This window comes from Ciconia boyciana, chromosome 1 (genome assembly GCF_034638445.1).
Source record: "Ciconia boyciana chromosome 1, ASM3463844v1, whole genome shotgun sequence".
Taxonomy (NCBI): Eukaryota; Metazoa; Chordata; class Aves; order Ciconiiformes; family Ciconiidae; genus Ciconia; species Ciconia boyciana.
This window is the reverse complement of record NC_132934.1, coordinates 69,170,091-69,190,125: the sequence shown is the minus strand read 5'-3', so window position 1 is coordinate 69,190,125 and position 20,035 is coordinate 69,170,091. Positions and strand designations below refer to the sequence as shown.

The following is a 20,035-nucleotide window of genomic DNA, read 5'->3' as shown; positions in this document are numbered from 1 at the left end:
GTGGTTTACAACTTGGAGCAGCCTTAGAGCTTGCAAACTGGATTCCCTCCAGATGAAACTGCACAGGAGACTGTGTTCGAGGAGGATACCTCCACATCCTCCTCCACCTCCACAGACAAGAGCTAGTCCAAAATAACAACCCTGCACCCCAACAGTGCTATTGCACGGACACCAGGTCTTCAGCACCAACTGGTTCACCCTCCAGACCCTCTCCTCCTGGCCCACTCTACCTGCTAACATGGCCACGGCCACCGAAAACTGGGGCTCAGCTTCCAGAGAACTGGACTGCAGGGTACCAGTGGTACCCGGTTACTTGGGATATCTGTTTATGAGCACCCTCTGCTGGATATTACAAATTTTTCTTCCCTCCAGGCCAGCGATGCTAGCAGGCTACGTCTGCTAAACCAGCAAAACTCTGGGGTGTGGAAGCAGGGAGCCTGCCCTGGGTACCCCCGAGATGCCCCAGCATACAACGTGCCCAGTGCACTGCAGGGGGGACTACTCTCACCAGTATATCCACAGCAGGATAAATCAGTGCTCATTGAAAACAATCAGAACCCAAAGACATACTTATAACAGGGAGAAGTCAAACCCACCAAAAGCCTTGGATACGTGACTAAGCTGCTTACAACTCACTTCAGTCTGAACAAAACATATTGCTGAAAAAAAGATGCTGACACAACACCCAAAATGCATTGTTCCACAAGAGGATGGGAACCATATAGGCTCTGATGCTGCAACGTTTCCTACCGCAGCTCAGACCTGCAGAGGTCACCTATCCACCGCAGCACTGGGGTGGATGCTGGCAAAGAGGCAACCGAGTTGGTGGTTTGATAAGATGGATAACTGGCATCTTGAATCTGTAGTCTGGGAGGACAACAACAACATCCTCATAATCTACAGCTCAGCCTTCACGTGATCAGAAAGTTGTGGTCACCTCTGATCCCAGCCAAGTTTATAGTAATCATTCAACGCAGAGATGTTGGGGAACACAAGGCTCAGGCAATGACTCCTCTAAGCTAGTGTCCACTGTCAGGTGTTTCAGAGGAAGGTATTAGAGGTTTACAGGGCCAGGAAGAGCATTTAAGCAGCTGCAGCTGGGAGACCGTCCAGGAGTAGGAGGCCTGATATCCTCTAAAACAGCTAGAATAAAATTCATAAACTGCGTGCAAGATTTTTATCCATATAGATGTGTAATCCTTTCTACATTCTACTGTGTTCTTGGCCTCAATTATTTACATGCTGTAAGGAAAAAATAAGTTTCACCTCTGTCAGATGTTTTGTTTCGATTTCATTGAAAACCTTGTATTATGTAAAAGTATACACAGGAATGCCTGGTTTACTTCTCTGTACTTCAAAGTTTATATACTTCTGTCATGTTGCTTTTTATTACTCTTCTCTCTAACTAAGGATGTGTAATCTTTTCAGTCTCTCCACAGCTCTAAGCATCACCTTCTCCTGCTAAATATTTGTAGCAGAGTGATCAGAAATGACATATGATATTTTACTTCTAAGGCTGGAGTCCCAGAGAATCACTCGTCTTTCCACCAAAGAGATCCTGCACATCCCTGCTGCCAGCAGCCTCCTACTCATCCAAAGCAAGGGGACAACGGAGGAAGCAAAGCGTATTACATCGGACCCTTTCACACTGCAAAATTCATGACTGCTGGAGGAGTTATGTGCTCCTGTACCATGCCAGCCACTGTTGGCTGTGGTAATGCAAACGAAAAGGGATTAACCCTGCTCCCTGCTAGGAAACAAAGTCTCCCACTCATTCCTTAGAAAAGTTAAAGGTACTCATTTCTGAGGGACTTGCGGGGTGGGTAGATACGCTCACTGCAGTTCTCCAAAGATAGCTCAGAAATAACCTGGGAGGATCCCAGACGAAGGCTGGGTGTCTTCTTACATCTGTCTGGTTTGGGAGATGGAGTGTAAACAGTGGCACATTAGCTGAGATTAATTACAGACTGCCGGTATTTTGCTTTCATGTAGCGAGCTCCGGGAACATAACACCACTGATAATTAAATAGCGCCTTCCATCAAAAGGCTCCAAACCACCCAGCAAAACAGCCGAGTTGTGAAGGTAGGGCTGCTGGAGCGGCACACAGCAGCAGCTTAACAGGACTTAGGAACACAGCACACTTGTTTAGGAAATGAAAAATTTCTACTGAAACTACAGAAGGAATTAGCACGTGTTTTACATTACGTACTGCACAGTAAAACCTGGGCAGGATTAGCATCGGTACCAGGAGACCTTCACTGGTCGGACACAAAGTTTTATATCCCATGAGAAACTCCATTTCTCCCATGATACAACACCCAATTTTTTCTTTTTCCTGGAACATTGGCTCAGTAATGACTGGCGGGGGGGAAAGTATCTCCTACTCTGTCTTCTGCAGCTATGGGGTTTCTCTGCAGCTTTCCTACACAGAATATGAGCAACGTGCAGGTTTTATTTAGGAGATGACAGCCCTCAGGTAAGCAAGGGTGAGAAAATACAGAACGTGAGATAGGTGCCAACAGAGAAAAGCTTGCAGCAGCGGGGTTAGTCTTCTGTGTTACCACATTCCCTCCTTCCACACACACGCGCTGCTCATCAGTTACGCCGGGGTCACCAGCCTAGCACGCCAGTCCAGTGTCAATACTGGGAGGTGGATGATCGAACCTGCACCCTTCTTCTCGTACACCACATCCCAGCTGGGTTAACGCATCCCTTCTCCCTGTTCGTTTCCCTTTCTGTCCCTGCTCCTTCCAGTCCTGAGGACGCTTTTCCCTTCTTGCCCGCCCCCCCCATCTCCTTCCACTAAATGCCCACCAACAGCGGGGAAGCTCACGGTTACTCCGGCTGGCACAGCTGAATGAATTGCTGCTGTAAGGCCAGGCTGCTCCCCAAAACTGCAACCCTGATCTCGTCAGCTGTTCTCTCAAAGGCACCGAAATGAGAGGCCCAAGCAGAAGCCAAAGGGAGAGCAGGGGCTGCCAGGATCTAGCCGCTGCTTTACATTCACACTTGCAACAGGGAGCAGAACTGGCAGAGGTGTGCACGTTTCTCCTGCCCACCACATTCTCTGGTGCTATCTCGCATCCCTCTGCAGAAGGGACTGGGAACCTGCAGTTTGGGAACTCAGCATCTCAAGATCAGCTGCCCTTTGCAGGCAGTTTCCTGCCCTGGAGTCCCAGAATACAGGGACCGGGGACATTAACATACCAAAACAGCGACCAAATCCCTTCAGCATTCCCGGAGTCACTCTCAGCAACTCCCGCTTGAGCATCAGCAGCATTACTGATGGGCAAAACAACGTGCTGTCCTGGGAGCGCAGCATTATCACTCAGCGGTTTCACACAACCTGCCCTCTGTGCAGGCACAGTGACCCCAATTCAGCCAGTTTCACCTTCCGCAGCCGGATTCAAGGCAAAGCCACAGATGCTCTTCCAGAAGCAGAGACTCAGGCTGCAACCTGCCCACCGATACCAGATGGCCGATGTGCCCAGCCAGGAGGCGATCCATAGTGATAACAGGGGTCAGGAGAAGGGCTTAAGGGGGAAAGAAGAAAGGGAGCAAGCTTCACATAGGAGCAACACATTTTTGAATGGGTAATTACATGTTATTATGGCTTAGTTAATAATCTGAGGTGGTCTACAGAGAGACACACACTTCCATCCAGCAACCTCCTTGCCTAACAGAGGTATCTTTCTGGCACATTGTGCAAACAGCCTTTACTTTTCACATAACCTCTGAATAAAAGCCATGAATATTTACATCACAGCATGTGGTACAGCACTTGGAGCACACGGCTGTGGGGCAGCTATTTGTGAATTCTGCCTGCCCCTGCCAGAAAAAAACCCTTCCCCAAGCCCTGCCATCCCATCGCTGAAACCAGGTAATCCCAGCTACAGAAGCTGTATTGACTCCTCGGGGCTGAGGCAGGGGTACTGATAGATGGGAAGAGGGAGGGAACGGATCACTTCGCAGATGTAAAGCACCAAGGAACAAAGTAGAGGAAAGCCAAGGAGATGCAAAGCTGTCAAACTTCTACAACAATATCTGCTAGGAGTGTTCACTTACCTACCACCTTCCCAGGAACCACCGGACAGTCAAAAAAGCAGGAACCAGACACAGAATCCCCAACAGAAGCTAAAGAAAAGTAATTCCCATCTGCTCTCTCAAAGCTCCTCTGTTACAGAGAGGATAAGCTACACCTGGGTAGGTTCAAATGGCAATAGTAATCCTCTGCACTCTCTGTTGCTCACAGCCATCAGTGCCCAGGTGAAGCCCATGAAGGAAAGGAGGCACTCAGGCTTAGCAGAAGTCACAGAGCCTGGGTTAACCCCAGAAATCCCACTGCCCAGCCCTCATCCTCACAAGTGAACCCTCCGAGTAGAAATCTGGAAGATTTTATTGTCATTAGCATGAAGCGCACATCCTGGAGCTCTAGGATCCCTCGGTGTAGACCAGGACCCCAGAGTGCCCCGAGCTCTATGCTGGCAAAGCTGTATGGCTTTGGTCTGCAATGTGTGGCTCGCGCTGCAGTAATATTCAGAGGCCCCAATGTGCTAGGCACTAAAAAGCACAAGGCAGAAGTTACTTTGCATCATCATTATCCCCCTAGATAAATATAAAACCTTATACTGAAGAGTTTTCTCATCTCCTTTTTTAGTAAGACAGCCATATAGCGACACTGGCATTCCTCTCACTTATAACGGCATAAGGAAGAAGAGAAAAAAATGTATTCAGCAGCCAGAGATGTGACTGCAGTACGTTAGATGTGCAGGCAGGCGATCCTGGCGAGCTCACGAAGAAAGAGAAAGGGTTTCCACTCACCCATTTGCCTGGGTAAGTCCCCAAGAGTCCCTACCAGATTTTTGTCACCTATGCTGCTATATTTGCCCTGCTGCTGTTACTTGCGTGCGGCAACTAAAGCAAGCTCGGGTGTGCCTCCTTGCGCTGCATCTGCCCCTCGGCACTTCCACACTGTGGGAATACCTTCCCTTCCCATGAAATCACTCCCACTGCACTAGCAGAAACAGCAGAGGAAGAAATGAGCCAAAAAGGAGAACTAGAAATTGCAAAAGCTAAATCCTCTTTAGTCACCAAGTGGCATCTGTTCCTCACACATTTCTTGGAGGTATACATTTCTGTCCCAACATAAGCAAAAGCCCGAGGACTCCAGTTGTCAGCGTGCTGCCAGCACTGGAGTTCTTTCTGGTATATTTAAAGCACGCAGCATCACACCAACTCCTCTACTCATTAAGCCATGATATTTGAGCTATGATTTTTTTTTTGCCTTTTTTAGGGTGACCTATCCGAAGAAGCTCTCGGATCATAAATCTGGTTGCTGAACAAGAAAAATATGGTTGCCCCAACGTTATTTTGTTGCTGCTATTAGCTTGGCTTTTTATTTAGAGGGTAGGTTTTATGTCTGTCTTTCAAGGACAAGCTCCTGATCGAGACTAAAATTCTGGGTGAGATGACTGACCAATGCATCTGACCCAAGGCTGAAAATAAAAGCTGGCTTCCCACCTTAGTTTCTAAGTAAACTCCACCAAATGACACAGCACCCCATACTGCATTTCACAGGCGGTGCAGATATATTTAGCCTGGTATGCCCCTCCCAAAGCGCAGCGTGGGGCACAACCGGTTGAGCAGAACCCAGGCAGGAATACAGGAAAATGAACCTGGCAAACCCTCCTCTCCTATTCAGTAGCGTGGCTCTTGTTTACTTGCTTTGTTTAAAACAAAACAAACAAACAAACAAACAAAAGAAACTTCGCAAGAGGAGTTTTGTTTTCAGGTCAGGCAGCAAACCCAAGAGTTGTAATTAGGTCCTGGAAATTAACAGCTTAATTTATTTGTGTTGTCAAATGTTCTTTGTATTTCCACCCAAGCACCAGACGGGAATGTAGGGGACAAGAAGGGCATCTGCCCTTCCTCCTCAGGCTTGCTGGAAGAGAAAATGGTGTAAGCACCACATGAGTATCACGGAAATAGGAACATGCTGGGACTCCTCTTTCACAGAACTGAAACTCGGGGACAATAAGCCACTTTAACAACGATATTTAGGTGCCCGAAGAAGCGCACTGTTTGCTTTTGGCATCTAGAAAAGTGCCTGAGAGGGATGAATTTCAGCGGCGTATAGCCAGCTAACTTGCCAATGACTTGGTGCGTTTCAGCAGACACCTCCCCGGAGAGATGCCGCCGGGGGTCACCCCAGGGCTGTGGGAGGGTCGGAAAGAGAGCTTAGCTCTACGAAGCCCAGGTTTTGCCCTGAGGGCCCTGGGAAGCGATGTCCTTCTCAGCCTCCATCAAATCAGATAGCCAATAAAACAAATGATGGTGATCAGAACGATAAAAGCTGCTCAGAAGCATCCGCCAACCTGTTGGGTTTTGGCACCGGCAGGTTGTACGTGGCGAGTCCCTTCCACCCAGAAAGCTACAGGGAGGGCTCTCTGCCTTCTCCAGAAGGGCTCCCAGCTGCAGCGCAGGAACACAGGGCATCTTCTTGGCTTCCATGCTGGACAACCTCCTGGCCTCAACTAAAAAAAAATTACACACCAAAGTCTTAGTTGTAAAGGACTTTTCTTCTCAAAGCAGGAAAATAATCCGTTACATACTAGAATGAAACAAGAAATCAGGGCAAAACCTAACGACGAGGTTGCATGAACAGGAGTATCCTATCAGGACCCCTTATCCTGCAGCTTTCCCTAACATGGCTGGTCTTAGTTCAAGCCTTTGAGAACCTTTCACTCCATAGGACGAACTCTCAGTTCAGGGCTGGACTAAGCAGAGTGCGATTCATTAGGGAGACCTCAGTGCACACCACAGAGCAACTTCTCTTACTATTTTCCTCATTCCCAAACGGGAGGTAGGGTAGGGCCAGGGAAGGTTCACGGCCGTGAAAAGATTTTAATGTCTGAGTAACACTGCAAGCCCAAAGACTTTTGATTTCTCAGAGCTGCACTGCTTCATCCTCTCCTGTGACAATTCAGGAACTTGAGCGGAGTAGCTGTCTCCTAGATTTCCTGATCTTTCGCTCCTTTCCCCTAAAGAGTGCTCTCTCGAGGCCTCCTTTCCATGGCCTTCCCTCAGCCAAGAAAGGCCAAGTTCAGGTTTTTGCTCCCAGCATGTATTATCGCTGCCCCGGGCCAGCCGGCTAAGAGAGGAGACTGTTATTTAAAGAGGTGCAGAGAGGAACTGGGATATGATCGTAGTCACTGACCCTTGGGCACCCTAAAGCACAGGGCCACGACGTGCCGAGACGCGCGTGACCCTCCTCCGGTGGGGAAAGTTGGGCTCTGCCGCTACGCGTGACCACGACCCAAGAGCTAACCAGGTTTAGAAATCCCTACGCATCGGCATCCTGTTTCACAGTCCTGCAACCGCAGAGACAAATAATACTTTATAACATACAACTTGAGGAAACCTCTTTTTCTTACCAGATTTTTTTAAAAAGCACTATCAGATTTTTCTCTAATTTGAGATTAAAAATTGTTTACAAAAACTCCTGCAAGTAATTCCTGTCCTGTAGGTTGCTGGTGTACGTATTGCTGACAGTATCTGCTACCTGAACACACAAGAAGGCAGGCATGGCTTCTTATCCCTGACCGGGTAAGCGCAATTCCTGGAATCAAATTTATGATGCAAATATTTGAAGTTAAGATGTCAAAATTTAGGTCCCTTCAATAGCGTTTGCTTTAGCATGCTAACGCTGTATCCGTGAGCATTTCCCTTATGAAAATCATTTGTTAAAATACTCACGAAGAGCGTGGAAGGCTGTTCAAACACAAACACCACTCTTCCTCTAGATATTGGCCAATACTAGCCGAGAAGTTTAAAATACTCACCTAGGTCATCATTGTTCCAGTGACATAATGTTTGTAACAGTCCCGCTAATGCCGTGCACAAGGGAGGTTTCTGTGAGAACCAGTCTTTTCTCCTTCAAGAATATGTCTCCTGCTCATTTAGATTAATTGATTTCACACACAGTTGTTTATGTGTGTGGCCTCCCTTGATTTTCTGAGCTCTCTTCGCTCCAAACAAAACAGCTTAGGGATGTAGATGGAGCCAATTGCATTTTGGAAGAGGGGAGATAACACCTCAAAGCCAAACAGAAAAAGACATTTCTTGCTTCAGAGACTTTTCTCTGGATTATGCTTTGAGGCAGCTATACAAAAGCATGCTTCTGGGGAACACCATAAAACTGCTTCAGAGACACACTGCACAGAGCCCGGCAGGGAAAAGTTCCCCACAATAGTGGGAAGGGGAAAAAGTAACTTCTGAGCAGAAAGATATATGGCAGTCTGCGAGACTGCAAACAATAGACGACCAAGAAGCTGTCTCAACTTTTAAAACATCCCGATTTCATATAAGAGCTCTTAGCTAGACAGAGAGCACCAGAGTCCTCATCTGTGCATGGAATATGTATCAGGCAGCTGCGCAGTGCACTACCAAATGCTGGTTAGAAAGGAAAATGTATCTTGGGAAAGAAATCTGGATATTAATTTGAAAGCACAACACAGAGCACGAAAGATTAACTGCCCTCAGCCTCTCCAGCCCAGCCATGTGGACGCGCCGCAGATTCAATCTGCAGTGAATTACAAGTCATCACACACAAAGTATTGAAGTAGCCGGCCAGCAAAACCAGTGGAAATATACTTTTGTGGATCTGGTCGGAGAATGGAATCTCTGTTCCCCAAGAAGGGCTGGGATTTCAACATTTGCCTGCGTCCCAAATAAGGATGAAAGGTCAAAATATCATACTATTTCATGCCATGAACAATTCCAAACGCTTTTGATTTGAAAATGTGGGGGAAAAAAACCCAAGATATTATTGATAGAAGCAAAACATTCAAAATGAAATGTTGATCCAAAACTAGAGATTTTGGGATGTTGACCTGAAATTTAAACTCTTGTTTCAAGTTTCAACTTAAAATGACATTTAAGTCTGAATGTCAATTGGAAACAGAAATCATTAGGTTTTGAAACATCACTATGGAAAAATATGTTTTTCTTCTGAAAATTTCAATTTAGACCAAACCATGTTTTCTTATGAAAGCCTTTTTATTTTACCAGCTCCGTGTTTGTTTATTTTGCTGCTTGAGGATTGGGCATTTGCTCCAAGCATATGGATGTCCGCAATGGGCATATCCACACTGGGGACACACCAGAGATTCCTTCTAGAAGTCCAGGAATTTGGCATACCTGCACCCAGACTTGTTCAGGAACCTGAAATATTACAGAGCAATTAGAGATTTTAATTTAGGGGAAAGGGTCCACGGTGTCAGATGAGTACTGGACAAACAGAAACCCACTTTGCACACAGATGAGGAGCGGGGTCTGAGGATACTCCTAGATGCCCTCCAAAGCAGCATCTCTTCATCAGCATACAAGATTACAGACCTCTTTCCAAATGTCTGCTTTGCAAAACCTTGGAAAGGAAAAGGCAAATGGGCCTCTGGAAACATAAAATTACCTCTAATCACTTGTTACTTATTTAATACTAATTCTTTGCAGAAAAAAACACAAACAAAAGCCTAACTCCAACTCCAGGAATCCACAAAATTTCTGAAGACATCTTTAGGCAGATGTACGACTACCAGCAAGCTCTGCCCTGCACAGAAATAACCAGCCAGAGTTTTCTGTGGAAGAGGGGACAACGAGAGAAAGCAGCATATCCCAAACACAGGGTTGTAAACTTTAACCAAAAAGGCAATTACGCCACTAACATCTGCTGCTTCAGACACATGGGACAATGGCTATGAACATGGAAGTCTGCACGGCACAAAAACCGCACAGCAAGTCAATTTATGGCGACTAGTCGCAGATGCAGGACCTCAGATTACAAGTCATCAAGACGGTCTGGAAGATCCACTCAGCACGACGCTGCGAGAAAGCCCTACCAAGGAAAGAGGGACAGGATCAAGTGATTAATTTGCTGTGATGACATTGGTATTAAAAGCCAAAGGCTCCTGCACATTTGGGCAGAGGAGCTGAAGGGAAAAGTTAAATGTATTTAGGTGGAGTCACAACCGTGACTGAGCAGAGCTGCAACATCTGCCTTGAGACTCAAACGGGGAATGGATCGTGTTCAAGCAACTCCACGGCTTTCAACATCAGACCAGCACCTGCTAGATTGATGGACCTTCTGGATGACAATCCATAACTTGGGAACGGGTGTTGCTTTTGAGCTCTTTCAATCCCAGGCTGAGTTTAGAAAGCTATGTCCACCCCCCAGCAGCCTCTGATGCCTGTCCCAAGATGCGAGTGAGCCAAAATTTCCACAGGGCTGTATCCTCCCCCATCCCTGGTCCAGCTCCAGCATACTCGACAGGCCAGCATACACGTCCTCTTGCACACAGGTCTGCTGGATAATCCTTCGCTGGCTATGGACAAAGATTTTGGGCTCTGTGAAGATCACCACCTCTTTACCAGGAGGAAGAATGAGTTCCTGGACTGTCTGGGAAATATGAGGATCACCTTCCCTGTTGCCTCAGGGAGGTGCAGGAATTGGTGCAGGTGACAGGCAAAGCTGTCCCTGCCGGCTCAGAGGCATACTGTGATGGTCACCTTCCATCTGCTCAGCTCGGGATTGACTGCATGAAGCACGAGGTTCACCAACTCAGATCTCACACAGATTTACCAGAAGTGGCAACGAACTGACAGAGCCTTATCTCTAATGTACTTAAAATACATTTCCTAGTTCAGCCTTGTCCATAAGCTAAAGTTAGGCTTAGCTACCACAAACTAACTCTCATCTAAAAGTAACCACTTTCCCTATTGCTTGTAGCTTGGTTTTATGCTTGACTTAGAATCATTACCTGGCGTCTATAAGTAGGGCCTGGTCCAGACTATCAAGTTTACCCCATAAAACTTTGTTAGTTCACGGAGTGAAAAAAAAAAACAAAAAAACCACACACCTCCCAACACCACAGTGAACACTGTTGTTGACAAAGATGCCCACGTGGCCGCAGCTGTGCCCGCAGAAGGAGCTGCTGTTGCCTTCATTCATGGTCTTTGGAAAGGTGTCACAGCTACACGGGCAGAAAAGCCCAGCACTGCCCAGCTATGCCAGCACTGCTCTGGCATAGACACAACCCAATACAAGCAGCCAAATTCAGAGATTGATCGGAGCAGATTGTTCCTGGTGTGCGAGTCTGACCTAAATGGCACCGTTTCCTTAGAAGATACAGAAGTTTTACATGCCTTCTGGTCAAAAAGTTTAGTTGTTACATGCAATGGGGTTCTATGCCACTGGAGTGCAACTGTTGTTGTGAAGAAATACAGACCCACTCTTAGATCATCTCAGGATGCTATGGAGAAGACAACCAGCTCTCGAGCCTTTCAGGATTGCGCAGGCTCCTTGGAAAACAGCAGAGATGCTGAAAGAGCCCGTGCAGCTACAGTAAAAGCTGAACATAAACAGTGCTGCACTTACCAAGCTTACCCAGCTGAAAACTTTCTTGCCATTAATAAAAATTAATAGAAGTTCATTTTGTACTTTGGCAAAACTCCCAAATAGCTTGCTAAGAATAGGTGGAAATGGGGAATAGTTATAAAAACAGAAAAGAAATCAGGACAGGTAATTGGTCATAATTCACAGGAGCACTGAGCCCACTCTACCTGTATGGCAGGCTGCGAAATCTCTGCAGGTGGAATAACAGCTGCAGTCACCCACAAGGCTGCAGATGTCGGTGAGAAATCTGGTTTGTATACACCACGCACTGGAGCAAGAGCTGACCTTTTGGTCCAAAACCAGAAGCCTCCACTACAGCATGTAGAGTAATGGGGCTATCCCATGAATATCTGCAGCATCTCGACACAGGATTGGAAAGCTCCAGTTAGTTTTTGAAGATGCGAAGCCGGGCAGAATCGACAGTGATGACAACCACAGGATACTCCAAACCTTCCCAGCTGTGACACAGAAATGATAATGGCAAAATATTCACTAAACAAAACCCTGACATTCTGCCAGGACCAATATTAACAGTAATTATTAACAAATCTGGGCCACAGAATATAACAAGGAAACCTCTAGAATTGCTCTATCTGTAAAAAGAGGAGGAAAACAAGGAACTTCATTTTCCTTTGCACAGTATCAATTTTTTATGATTAGAGACAACTTCGGAGTACTTAGGAACACCTCAGAGAGTAATGAACCTGACAGTCACAAAATGATTTTTTCCGAAAAATGGTCCATTAATGAAGACATATTTGGGCTCATATGTTTCTCTTGCCATTCTTTGATCCATAACAAAACTCAGAAATGTTTTCACAGCTAAGCAAGGGAGATCCTCATTTAATTCGCTTTAGAACTCCAACTTGTCCATAACAGAGGTGCTACAATGCTTCAGGACTCAGTGAAACAAGGATACCAAACCAGCCAAGAAGCTGAACAGAGAACAACTGGAAAAGGAAGATAAATGTAGGGAGACCACCGAAATACTAGTATTGGTATGACTTTTGTAAACCCTCTGCCCCTAATGATAAAAAAACAACCCAAAACACATGCTCCACCCAACCACTTCAGTCTCCTTCATCTCCAACTGAGATAGGAGAATTTACAGAAAACATCTTATATTTTCCCCAAATCCTTCAAATAAAATAAGACTTAAACTTCATGTGTATACACACACACACACAGAGCTATATATAAAGATACAACGTTGCTCTCCTTTTCTTTCCCTAACATAAAACTATCAAACCCTTCAAGCCTTTCTCATGAGCTATCGAAAACCACAAATTGAAGTAAACCAAGAACTCCTTTTCAAACCCTTGCATGCAACAGTGCCATGAGCTCTCCAGCCACGAACCGATTCCCACTCTAGGAAGACTCATTCCATTTGAGTATCCCTGCTAGAGACCTACATCGTGCATTATTTGATCTCATTTTGTTTTGCCTACTTCTGCTTCAGATCCCAAGACGAAGATTTGCAAAACGGGCTAGTCATTTTGAGTAATCAAGTCCAGACTACTTAAGCCTGCCCAAGCGTCAGAAATAGCTGAACCTCGGAAAAAATCGGGACCTTTGACAGCGTTTCAAGTCGGATACCCCAAATCACTAGTCATTGCTGAAAACCTTGGCCTTCGTTACCTTTCCTCTGAATACGAGAGTATTAAACACAAGGCCACCGGGTTAGCTCAAAGAGTGACAGAGGAGGCCAGGATTCAAACCATCTCTCTCATGTGGTAGACCACAGCATCAGCTACACGACAAGCAGGCATGCCCGGAAAAGCAGAGATCAATTAGGGGTCTCTTGCAGGGTTATGCAGGACACGAATGGTTTGATCCCGACAGTTTTATTTAGATTAAGAAGGCTTCCAGGTTGGGCCATATTTACTGTCCCAAACTCTGAAACTCTAAAGAAAGCAAATTCTGTCCAGCCCGACAGAAACAGGAGCGCTCCCTCCCTGCTTCTCCCTCCCTCCAGCTCCTCTGAAGCTGAGGGGCACATCACTCGGTTCCCAAACAAACTGGGATGAAAGCCAGCTCGGGGAAGCCCAGCTCTGAACAAAGCAAAATAAGGAAGATGCCTCCATGGGGAAGCACCTACCGACCCCACTGCTGGGGTCCTGATGGGGGCTGAAAGAGGCACCATCCCTTTAGAGGTGGCCAGGGAGCCCCTCCGCATGCCTGGTCTCCATTTGGGAGCAACCACAGCCAGAAGGAAAACGGCTGTGGGCTGCAGCGGGACAAGGGGAGATTTCCTGAAGCCCACTGCAGAGTAAATACTCAGAGCAACCAGGGATGAGAGAACAAGGGACCCTCTAGTCCCGAGGGCTGTCCAGTCCCTTTCTGCGAAACCAGATTTAAAAATAAAACCTACAAGCGGGGAGAAACAGCTTGCCCAGGACCTCGAAAGAGCCAGCGTCTGCTGGAGAGCGGGAGCAAGCAGCAAACCACCAGCCCGAGGCAGCCAGGAAACGCTGCAGCAGGAGCCAGACCCACAGCTCAGCCACAAGAGAACAGGTCGGCTTAGGATGGATGAAGCCGACTGGGGAGTTAAATTTAGACAGGTAAACATACCAAGGGGAAGAGATGGGGTTCACACAGCCCTCACCGTCCACCGCTGCCAGGCCCTGGGGAGGACCTCCCAAAAAAACTGCTAGGGGGCTGTAGCCACGGGCTGGGGCACCCCCAGATTAGGGCCCTTGGGGGTGAGCAGGTGGGGGAGTGCCCGACTGCATGGACATTTTTTCCCCATCATTTACTCCAAGAACATCCTTGCCAGGCACCATCCTTGGGAAGCGGGAAAGCTGTTGAGAGAAGCGTGCAGGACACTGCAGCCCGAGGAGAGCCGCAGTCCCACGAGCTGGGTACGCACGGTGCCCGGGGACCGTGCAAAGGAAAGGTACCAGGGAAAACCCAACCAGAAACACGGGGGCCACAGTGTCAGCATAGCCATTTGGGTGCCAGAGCCCTGTGGAGCTCCCTTTCTGAGGGGAAAAAAGGGTAAAAGAGGAGGCTTGGCAATTGCTGGTGACACTTAATGAAAGAACAAGGAGTTAAAGTTTCACAAACTCAGCCAAACTCTAGCTTGAGTCATCCAGGCCCCAAGGACTGGAGGGGACACGCAGCACTCCCTTCCCCGCGCTGCCTGCAGCCCCACTGCAAGCCCTCAAACCTTGCTGCCCGTTTCACAGCTCCCAAGGACAAGCGAAGGATCCCCGCATACGGACAGCCTGCCATTTACAACGGGCTCTCCTTGCAAAGCACTTTCGCGGAGAGCGGCCGTGCGATTAGAAGGTAGACGAGAGCATCCCTACTTTGTGGAAACAGCTGTGCTGAAAAGCGACAATCTGCTTTCAGTGACCGTGTTGCTCTACCTCACGCAGGACAGGGGGAGGCTTGCATAAGCTTTACCAAGGCCTAAGCCAAAGCTTGGAAAGGGGCGGCGGATCACAGGGTCTGGTCTCGTCTGTAATTCTGTCCATACGGTCTCAGCCAGTTATCTCTGCAGTGAGCCCAAGAACTCGCACTCCAGTAAAGAGTCTTTCCCCAGAAGACATTCAGTCTTTATTTGAAGATTTTAAGAGCTGGAGAAGCTAACATTGCCTTTGGTCGTTTGTTCTGATGGTTAATCACCCTGCTGTTAGAAACGTTGCCTGTTTCTAACAGGAATGCATAGAGCTTAAACGCCCAGCCACATGCTTTAAGTTCTCCTCTTGAATTAGAAAGCTCTGCAAGTACCAGCTACTCTCAGTGCTGCTGAAAGCGCTCAGGTATCACACCACGCTACCTCTTAATTTTCTTTCTGAAATGCTACCTAGGTCCACATTCCTTAAATCTCCCATTAGAAAAGGATTGTTTCCAGTCCAGGAAAAATTCCCGTGACTCTTCTCTGCGCTGCCTTCAGTTTTAATGAAGTCTGTATGCCTTTTTCCAGCAAGCGAAAGTCCCTTTCTCCGAAAAAAAGAGAAGCAAATCACGGCCTGCCCTGTCTTACATGACAACATGCCTTGGCTATCCGCATCCTGATTTTAAAAGCACTGTGTTTAAAAGTCTCTCTGAAATGCTTATTGTGTGTGTGTGTCCAATTAATTTGGAAATGAGGAAATGGTTCTCACTCGAACTTTGATCAGCCATTAGGAAAAAAGGTCTTATGAATAGAAACAATTTATATTCATTTAAATGAGCAATCATGCAGTTTTCAGAAAAGAACTGGTTTCCCTGAGCGCCTTGAAACCCAAAGCCAACAACTGCAGGACAAAAGACTCAAGGTCTGAAGCAGTCCAGAAACAGCGAGGCCTACTGGGCTAGAGAAAGGAACAAATAGCATTAAAGGTGACTGCACTGATCTATTAATTTTTTAAAATTTCACAATATTTGATCTCTTCCTAAAAGCCCAAGCTCCTGGAGACTTCACTATACAAAAATGTGAATTTTTCTTTAAAAAGGTGTGTTTCTGGTCTTCGCAGAATAAGTCTGGAAAATACAATTGGGACATACCTTACTACCTGAAAAAACAGGAACCCCCAACTTTTTAGACCCAGCTCTTTCAAAACTTCCATTTTTTTCAACTGATGTCATGATTTCTGGCAGATTGGGAGGGAAGGGGCCAAGAGAGAAGACTTCTCAGGCCCGGAAGCCTGCAGCCACGATTTCAGCTTCAGCTTTCCCTAAACAGAGGTTAGTCACACGTGGAAGGACATTTTCGTTGTACGTACACTAGAGACAGGCGAAAGGACACAGGGGCTGCTTACAGCTACCGAGAGGAGAGGTGTGCTAATACTGAAGGCACAGAAGGAGCTAGGGAGGGACTCCTTTCCAAAAGGGAGGCATCTCTCACGGACACCTCTGGGCACAGAAACGCGAGCGAGCCACGGAGCCTGGGAGCAGAGGAAACCCACGGCTGGAACGGGGCCAGCTCGCCCCTCCAGCTCTGCCTCCTACCCTGCACTGGCAGTTCAGCCTCCTGCTTTTCCTTTCATATACTTGGCTAATTTATTTAAAGAAGAAGGAAAAAAAAAAAAGAGTACTTGGCCTAGCCTCGCTGCCACACGTGGTAACTTATCCCATAGGTTGGACGCTTGGGGTAAAAAAATGCCACCTGAATTCCTGCAGTGCCCAACCTTCACCTTGGATAAACCCAGGTGTCCAGGCATAGGACACTGGTTTAAGAAGAGTCTGACTCTCCTGCCAACTTTGAGAAAGCCCACTTTTTTCTCTTTTGGGAAGAAGAGCATGTACCAAAACTTGGTTCTGCTTTTAAAACAGCATCCGTGCACATGACAGAAGACAGGCACCCGTAGGTTAAACCTGCCACCACCAGAAAAAGCGGTCGCTTCAGCTCCTGTGTGTCGATGCCCAGCAGCAAAATGTGGGAAGGAAGGGCAACGTGCCAGTGCCCCCCTGCAGACCTCCCACCTGCAGGGGAGGGTGGGGAAGGCCTTAGGGATACGCATGTACCGGGCAGGGTAAAGGGTTCTGAAGGGACAGACGGACCAAGATGAGCGTAAAGGAAGGAGAAGCCTTGTGTGCCTATTAATACGTGTGTGCCCGAGGCTGTGCAGACACAAAAGCCCAAATAAAGGGCAACAGGAAAGACCCCTCAACGTGTAGGCAGACAAGGAGGCATCAGTGGAAAAGACAATCCACGTGTGCGGGTGAAGTGTGGTAGAGCAGATTATATTGGAAACATGCAGGTGCACATGAGGAACATGATGCGAATGCACCCGCGTTTTTGGCTATGAAGACAATGAAGTGAGAACATAAATGCTAGTATGTGTGTGAGAAACAGCTCAGTCACAAAAACAAACCGACCCCAAAGCTGGACAGGTGAGTACGCGGGTGCAGGCAGCCGAGCAAGGGCGGTGATGATGATCAGACACCAGAGCGCAGGCAGGAGAGCATTAAGAGGCAAGTAGAAGTCGGATAGAGGGTCCGACAGGGACGCTCATCTGGTGACAGAGGAAAAGTACAAAAAACATGGGGCAACAAAGCGCGTCACAGCACACCAAAATATGTTTAGGGAAGTCACTTTACCCATATTGGGGAAGTACTGCACCATAATTCCCAGAAAAAAACCAAGTTTCATAAAACAGCGTGTTTGTTACGGACATAACTGGGATGCTCATGCCCTGGTGCTGTGAGACCGGGCGCACCATCACTACTCGTCTGTGTTTCCACAGGCACGAGCACCTTCTCCCGTGCCACGTGCCATGGCCCATGATGGCGCATGCTGCCGCACCGCAGGCATGTGGGTGAGAAGGACAGCGTGGGCAGGGGGCTCGCGTGCTCTCGGGAAAGCCGCTGCGTTCACGCTCAGGGAAAGGGCCCTCATCCGAGAGTAACATCTCTCCGCTCAGAGTAACGTCCATCCTACCGGAGTAACATCTGTTTTGCCAAACTCACGTCTGTCATGTCCGAGGGAAATCTGTTTTAGCGGCTCAACGTCCGCCACCCCAGAGGAGCATCCCCTGCGCCCCAGCGACGTCCCTCATGCCCGAGTACGGCCCCTCACGACCGGTGCTCCTGCCAGAGCGGCTCTCTCCCACCGCAGGAACTCCGCCAAGGCCACCCCGGGGCCACCCCGCCACCGGCCCTAGCCCCGTGCCCGGTCGCCGCTCCGCTGCCCCGTGTCGCGGGGATGCTCCCTGGGGCCGCCGCCCGGCAGCGGCCGCGGCTCGGCCCCGCGACGGCCGCGGCCCCCGACGGCTCCTTCCGCCGGCCGGGGCCTCCCGCCGCGGGGGCTCCGCGCAGCCCGGAGCGCCCCATCCCCGCGGCCCCCGCAGCCGCTGCCCTGCCCCGGCCGGCGGCCGTAACGGGCCGGGGGCGCCGCCGGGCCGCGCCGCCGGGGGTCGGCGGCGACAGGCGGCCGTGTCTGCCGGGCTGGGAGAAAGCTGCGAGCCCCCGGCGCTGCCCGCGCCGCCTCCCGCCCCTCCGCGGGCCGCCCGGGGAGGTGTCCGGCCCCGGGACGGGACGGGCCCGGAGAGCCGCGCCGCCCGGCACGGCGAAACGCCTCCCGCCCCCCGGCCTCCTCCCCCCGCCGCCACCGCCCTCCCCGCCGCCGCGGGCCGGGGCCGCCTCTTACCTGCATCTCCCGGGCGCCGCGTCCCCGGGCGGCGGCGGCAGCGGCAGGTGAGCGGGCGCCCGCGGCGGGCACGGGGCTCCGCGCCCCCCTCCGCGGCGTCGCGGCGGCCGGAGACCGCGAGGGGACGCACCTGCCCCGGGGGCCGCGGCCCCGTCGCCGCGCCGGGCCGAGCCCCCCGCCGGCAGCGAGAGGGGAGCGGGGGGAGGCTGCCGGCGCTGCCCTCCCCGTCGCCGCGGCGGCGCTGGGCTCCGGGAACGGCGGCACCGAGGGCGACTCCTGGCCGAAGTTGGCGGCGGCGGCGAGTGCCGGGCCCGGGAGGTGCCGGCGGATCCCGGGGGCTCCGGCCGCCTCCGCCCCGCCTCCCCCCGCCCCGCGCCCGCCCCCCGCGCCCTGCGCCCGCCCCGCCGCGGGCACCGCCGCCGCCGCCGCCGCCGGGATGGGGCTCGCTCGAGGGGCGCGGCGGCCTCCCCCGCCGGGGCGGCCCCGGGGTGGGGCGGGCGGGGGCTGGCCGGGGGGCGAGGCGCCGTCGGGGGGGCCCCGTGCCGGCGGGTGGGGAGGGCGACGGGGGGGAGCCGGGGGCAGCCCCGTGCCGCTGCGGGGCGGCCGCGGGGACCGGGCGGGCTCCTTCCCTCCGGCCCCTGCAGCCCTCCGGTCCCTGTCGCCCCCGCCGTGCCCGGCAGCGCGGCCCCCGCAGGGGCGCTCAGTCACTCGTGGGTCGCTCCCCGCGCACTCCGCAGTGGCCGCTCCCTCCCCGGCCGCCGGGCCCCGGCGCCCCGCAGTGCCCCGCTCGCCACCGCCCTGTGCAGCAGACGCCGTGCCACGCGTGTCTCGCTGTGGGTGCTCACGGGCACCCTGCCCTTGTGGCCCCTGGGCCGGGGGCCAACGCGCCGGAAGCCGAAGCCGCTCCGGCGTGGGCAGTGGGGTTTCTGGCTCTGGCCAGAGGAGGAGTTTTGACCTGGTGACCTGCTGCTTCATCTGAGCCGGGATTTTGGGCATCGGTATCCAAGTGCGGGCAGGGGCGGGTTGCAGGGAAGGTGCGAATGAAGCAAAGCCTGGTTCCGGGACGCTGTTGAAAAAGGCTGGCAAAGTTTGGCAGAGGAAGCAGCGCACAGCTTGCGTGGAGCTCTTGACGGGGCTGGCTCTCAACAGGCACATCCATCCCTTGCCTGCAACACCAGGAATCACACCGGGGGCTCTCCCCCGCCTCTCCTCCCATAAAACTTCACAGATTCACGGCCAGATCCTGTTCTCACTTTTCCTGGCAGAAGTAGGGAGTAGCTGCACAGGCATTAGCAGGATCACCGCAAATTTATGTTGGTGCAACTGAGAGCGGTGCCTAGCCCTCGGGATTGTTGGGCATCTCAGTGCTTGGGTTTACATGCCCGGCCTCCGAGCTTGGTGGCAGCTCTGCAGCAGCCAACGAAGCCAGGATTTACACTTGGCCTGTCGGGATCCCCATCTCCGGGCCCCACAGCGTCAGGCATCCAAAGTCTCCGCGCGGCAGGAG

General features: G+C 50.6%; 1 protein-coding gene and 1 long non-coding RNA gene across 2 annotated transcripts in view; both read right to left on the bottom strand.

The window, feature by feature from the left end:
• WNT5B (Wnt family member 5B) overlaps positions 1–18,660 on the bottom strand; it is a 74,281-nt gene extending 55,621 nt beyond the window's left edge. The window contains exon 1 of the mRNA XM_072873207.1: positions 18,529–18,660. Coding sequence (XP_072729308.1) covers positions 18,529–18,534 — 6 coding nt within the window. The 5' untranslated portion in view covers positions 18,535–18,660. The remainder of the gene's footprint in view (positions 1–18,528) is intronic.
• On the bottom strand, positions 9,104–11,901 carry LOC140656930 (uncharacterized). The gene is made up of 3 exons (XR_012044173.1): positions 11,618–11,901; positions 9,310–9,425; positions 9,104–9,223 (listed from the first exon to the last, which is right to left on the bottom strand). It is a non-coding gene; the product is annotated as an uncharacterized lncRNA (long non-coding RNA).
• Positions 18,661–20,035: the final 1,375 nt, after the last annotated feature.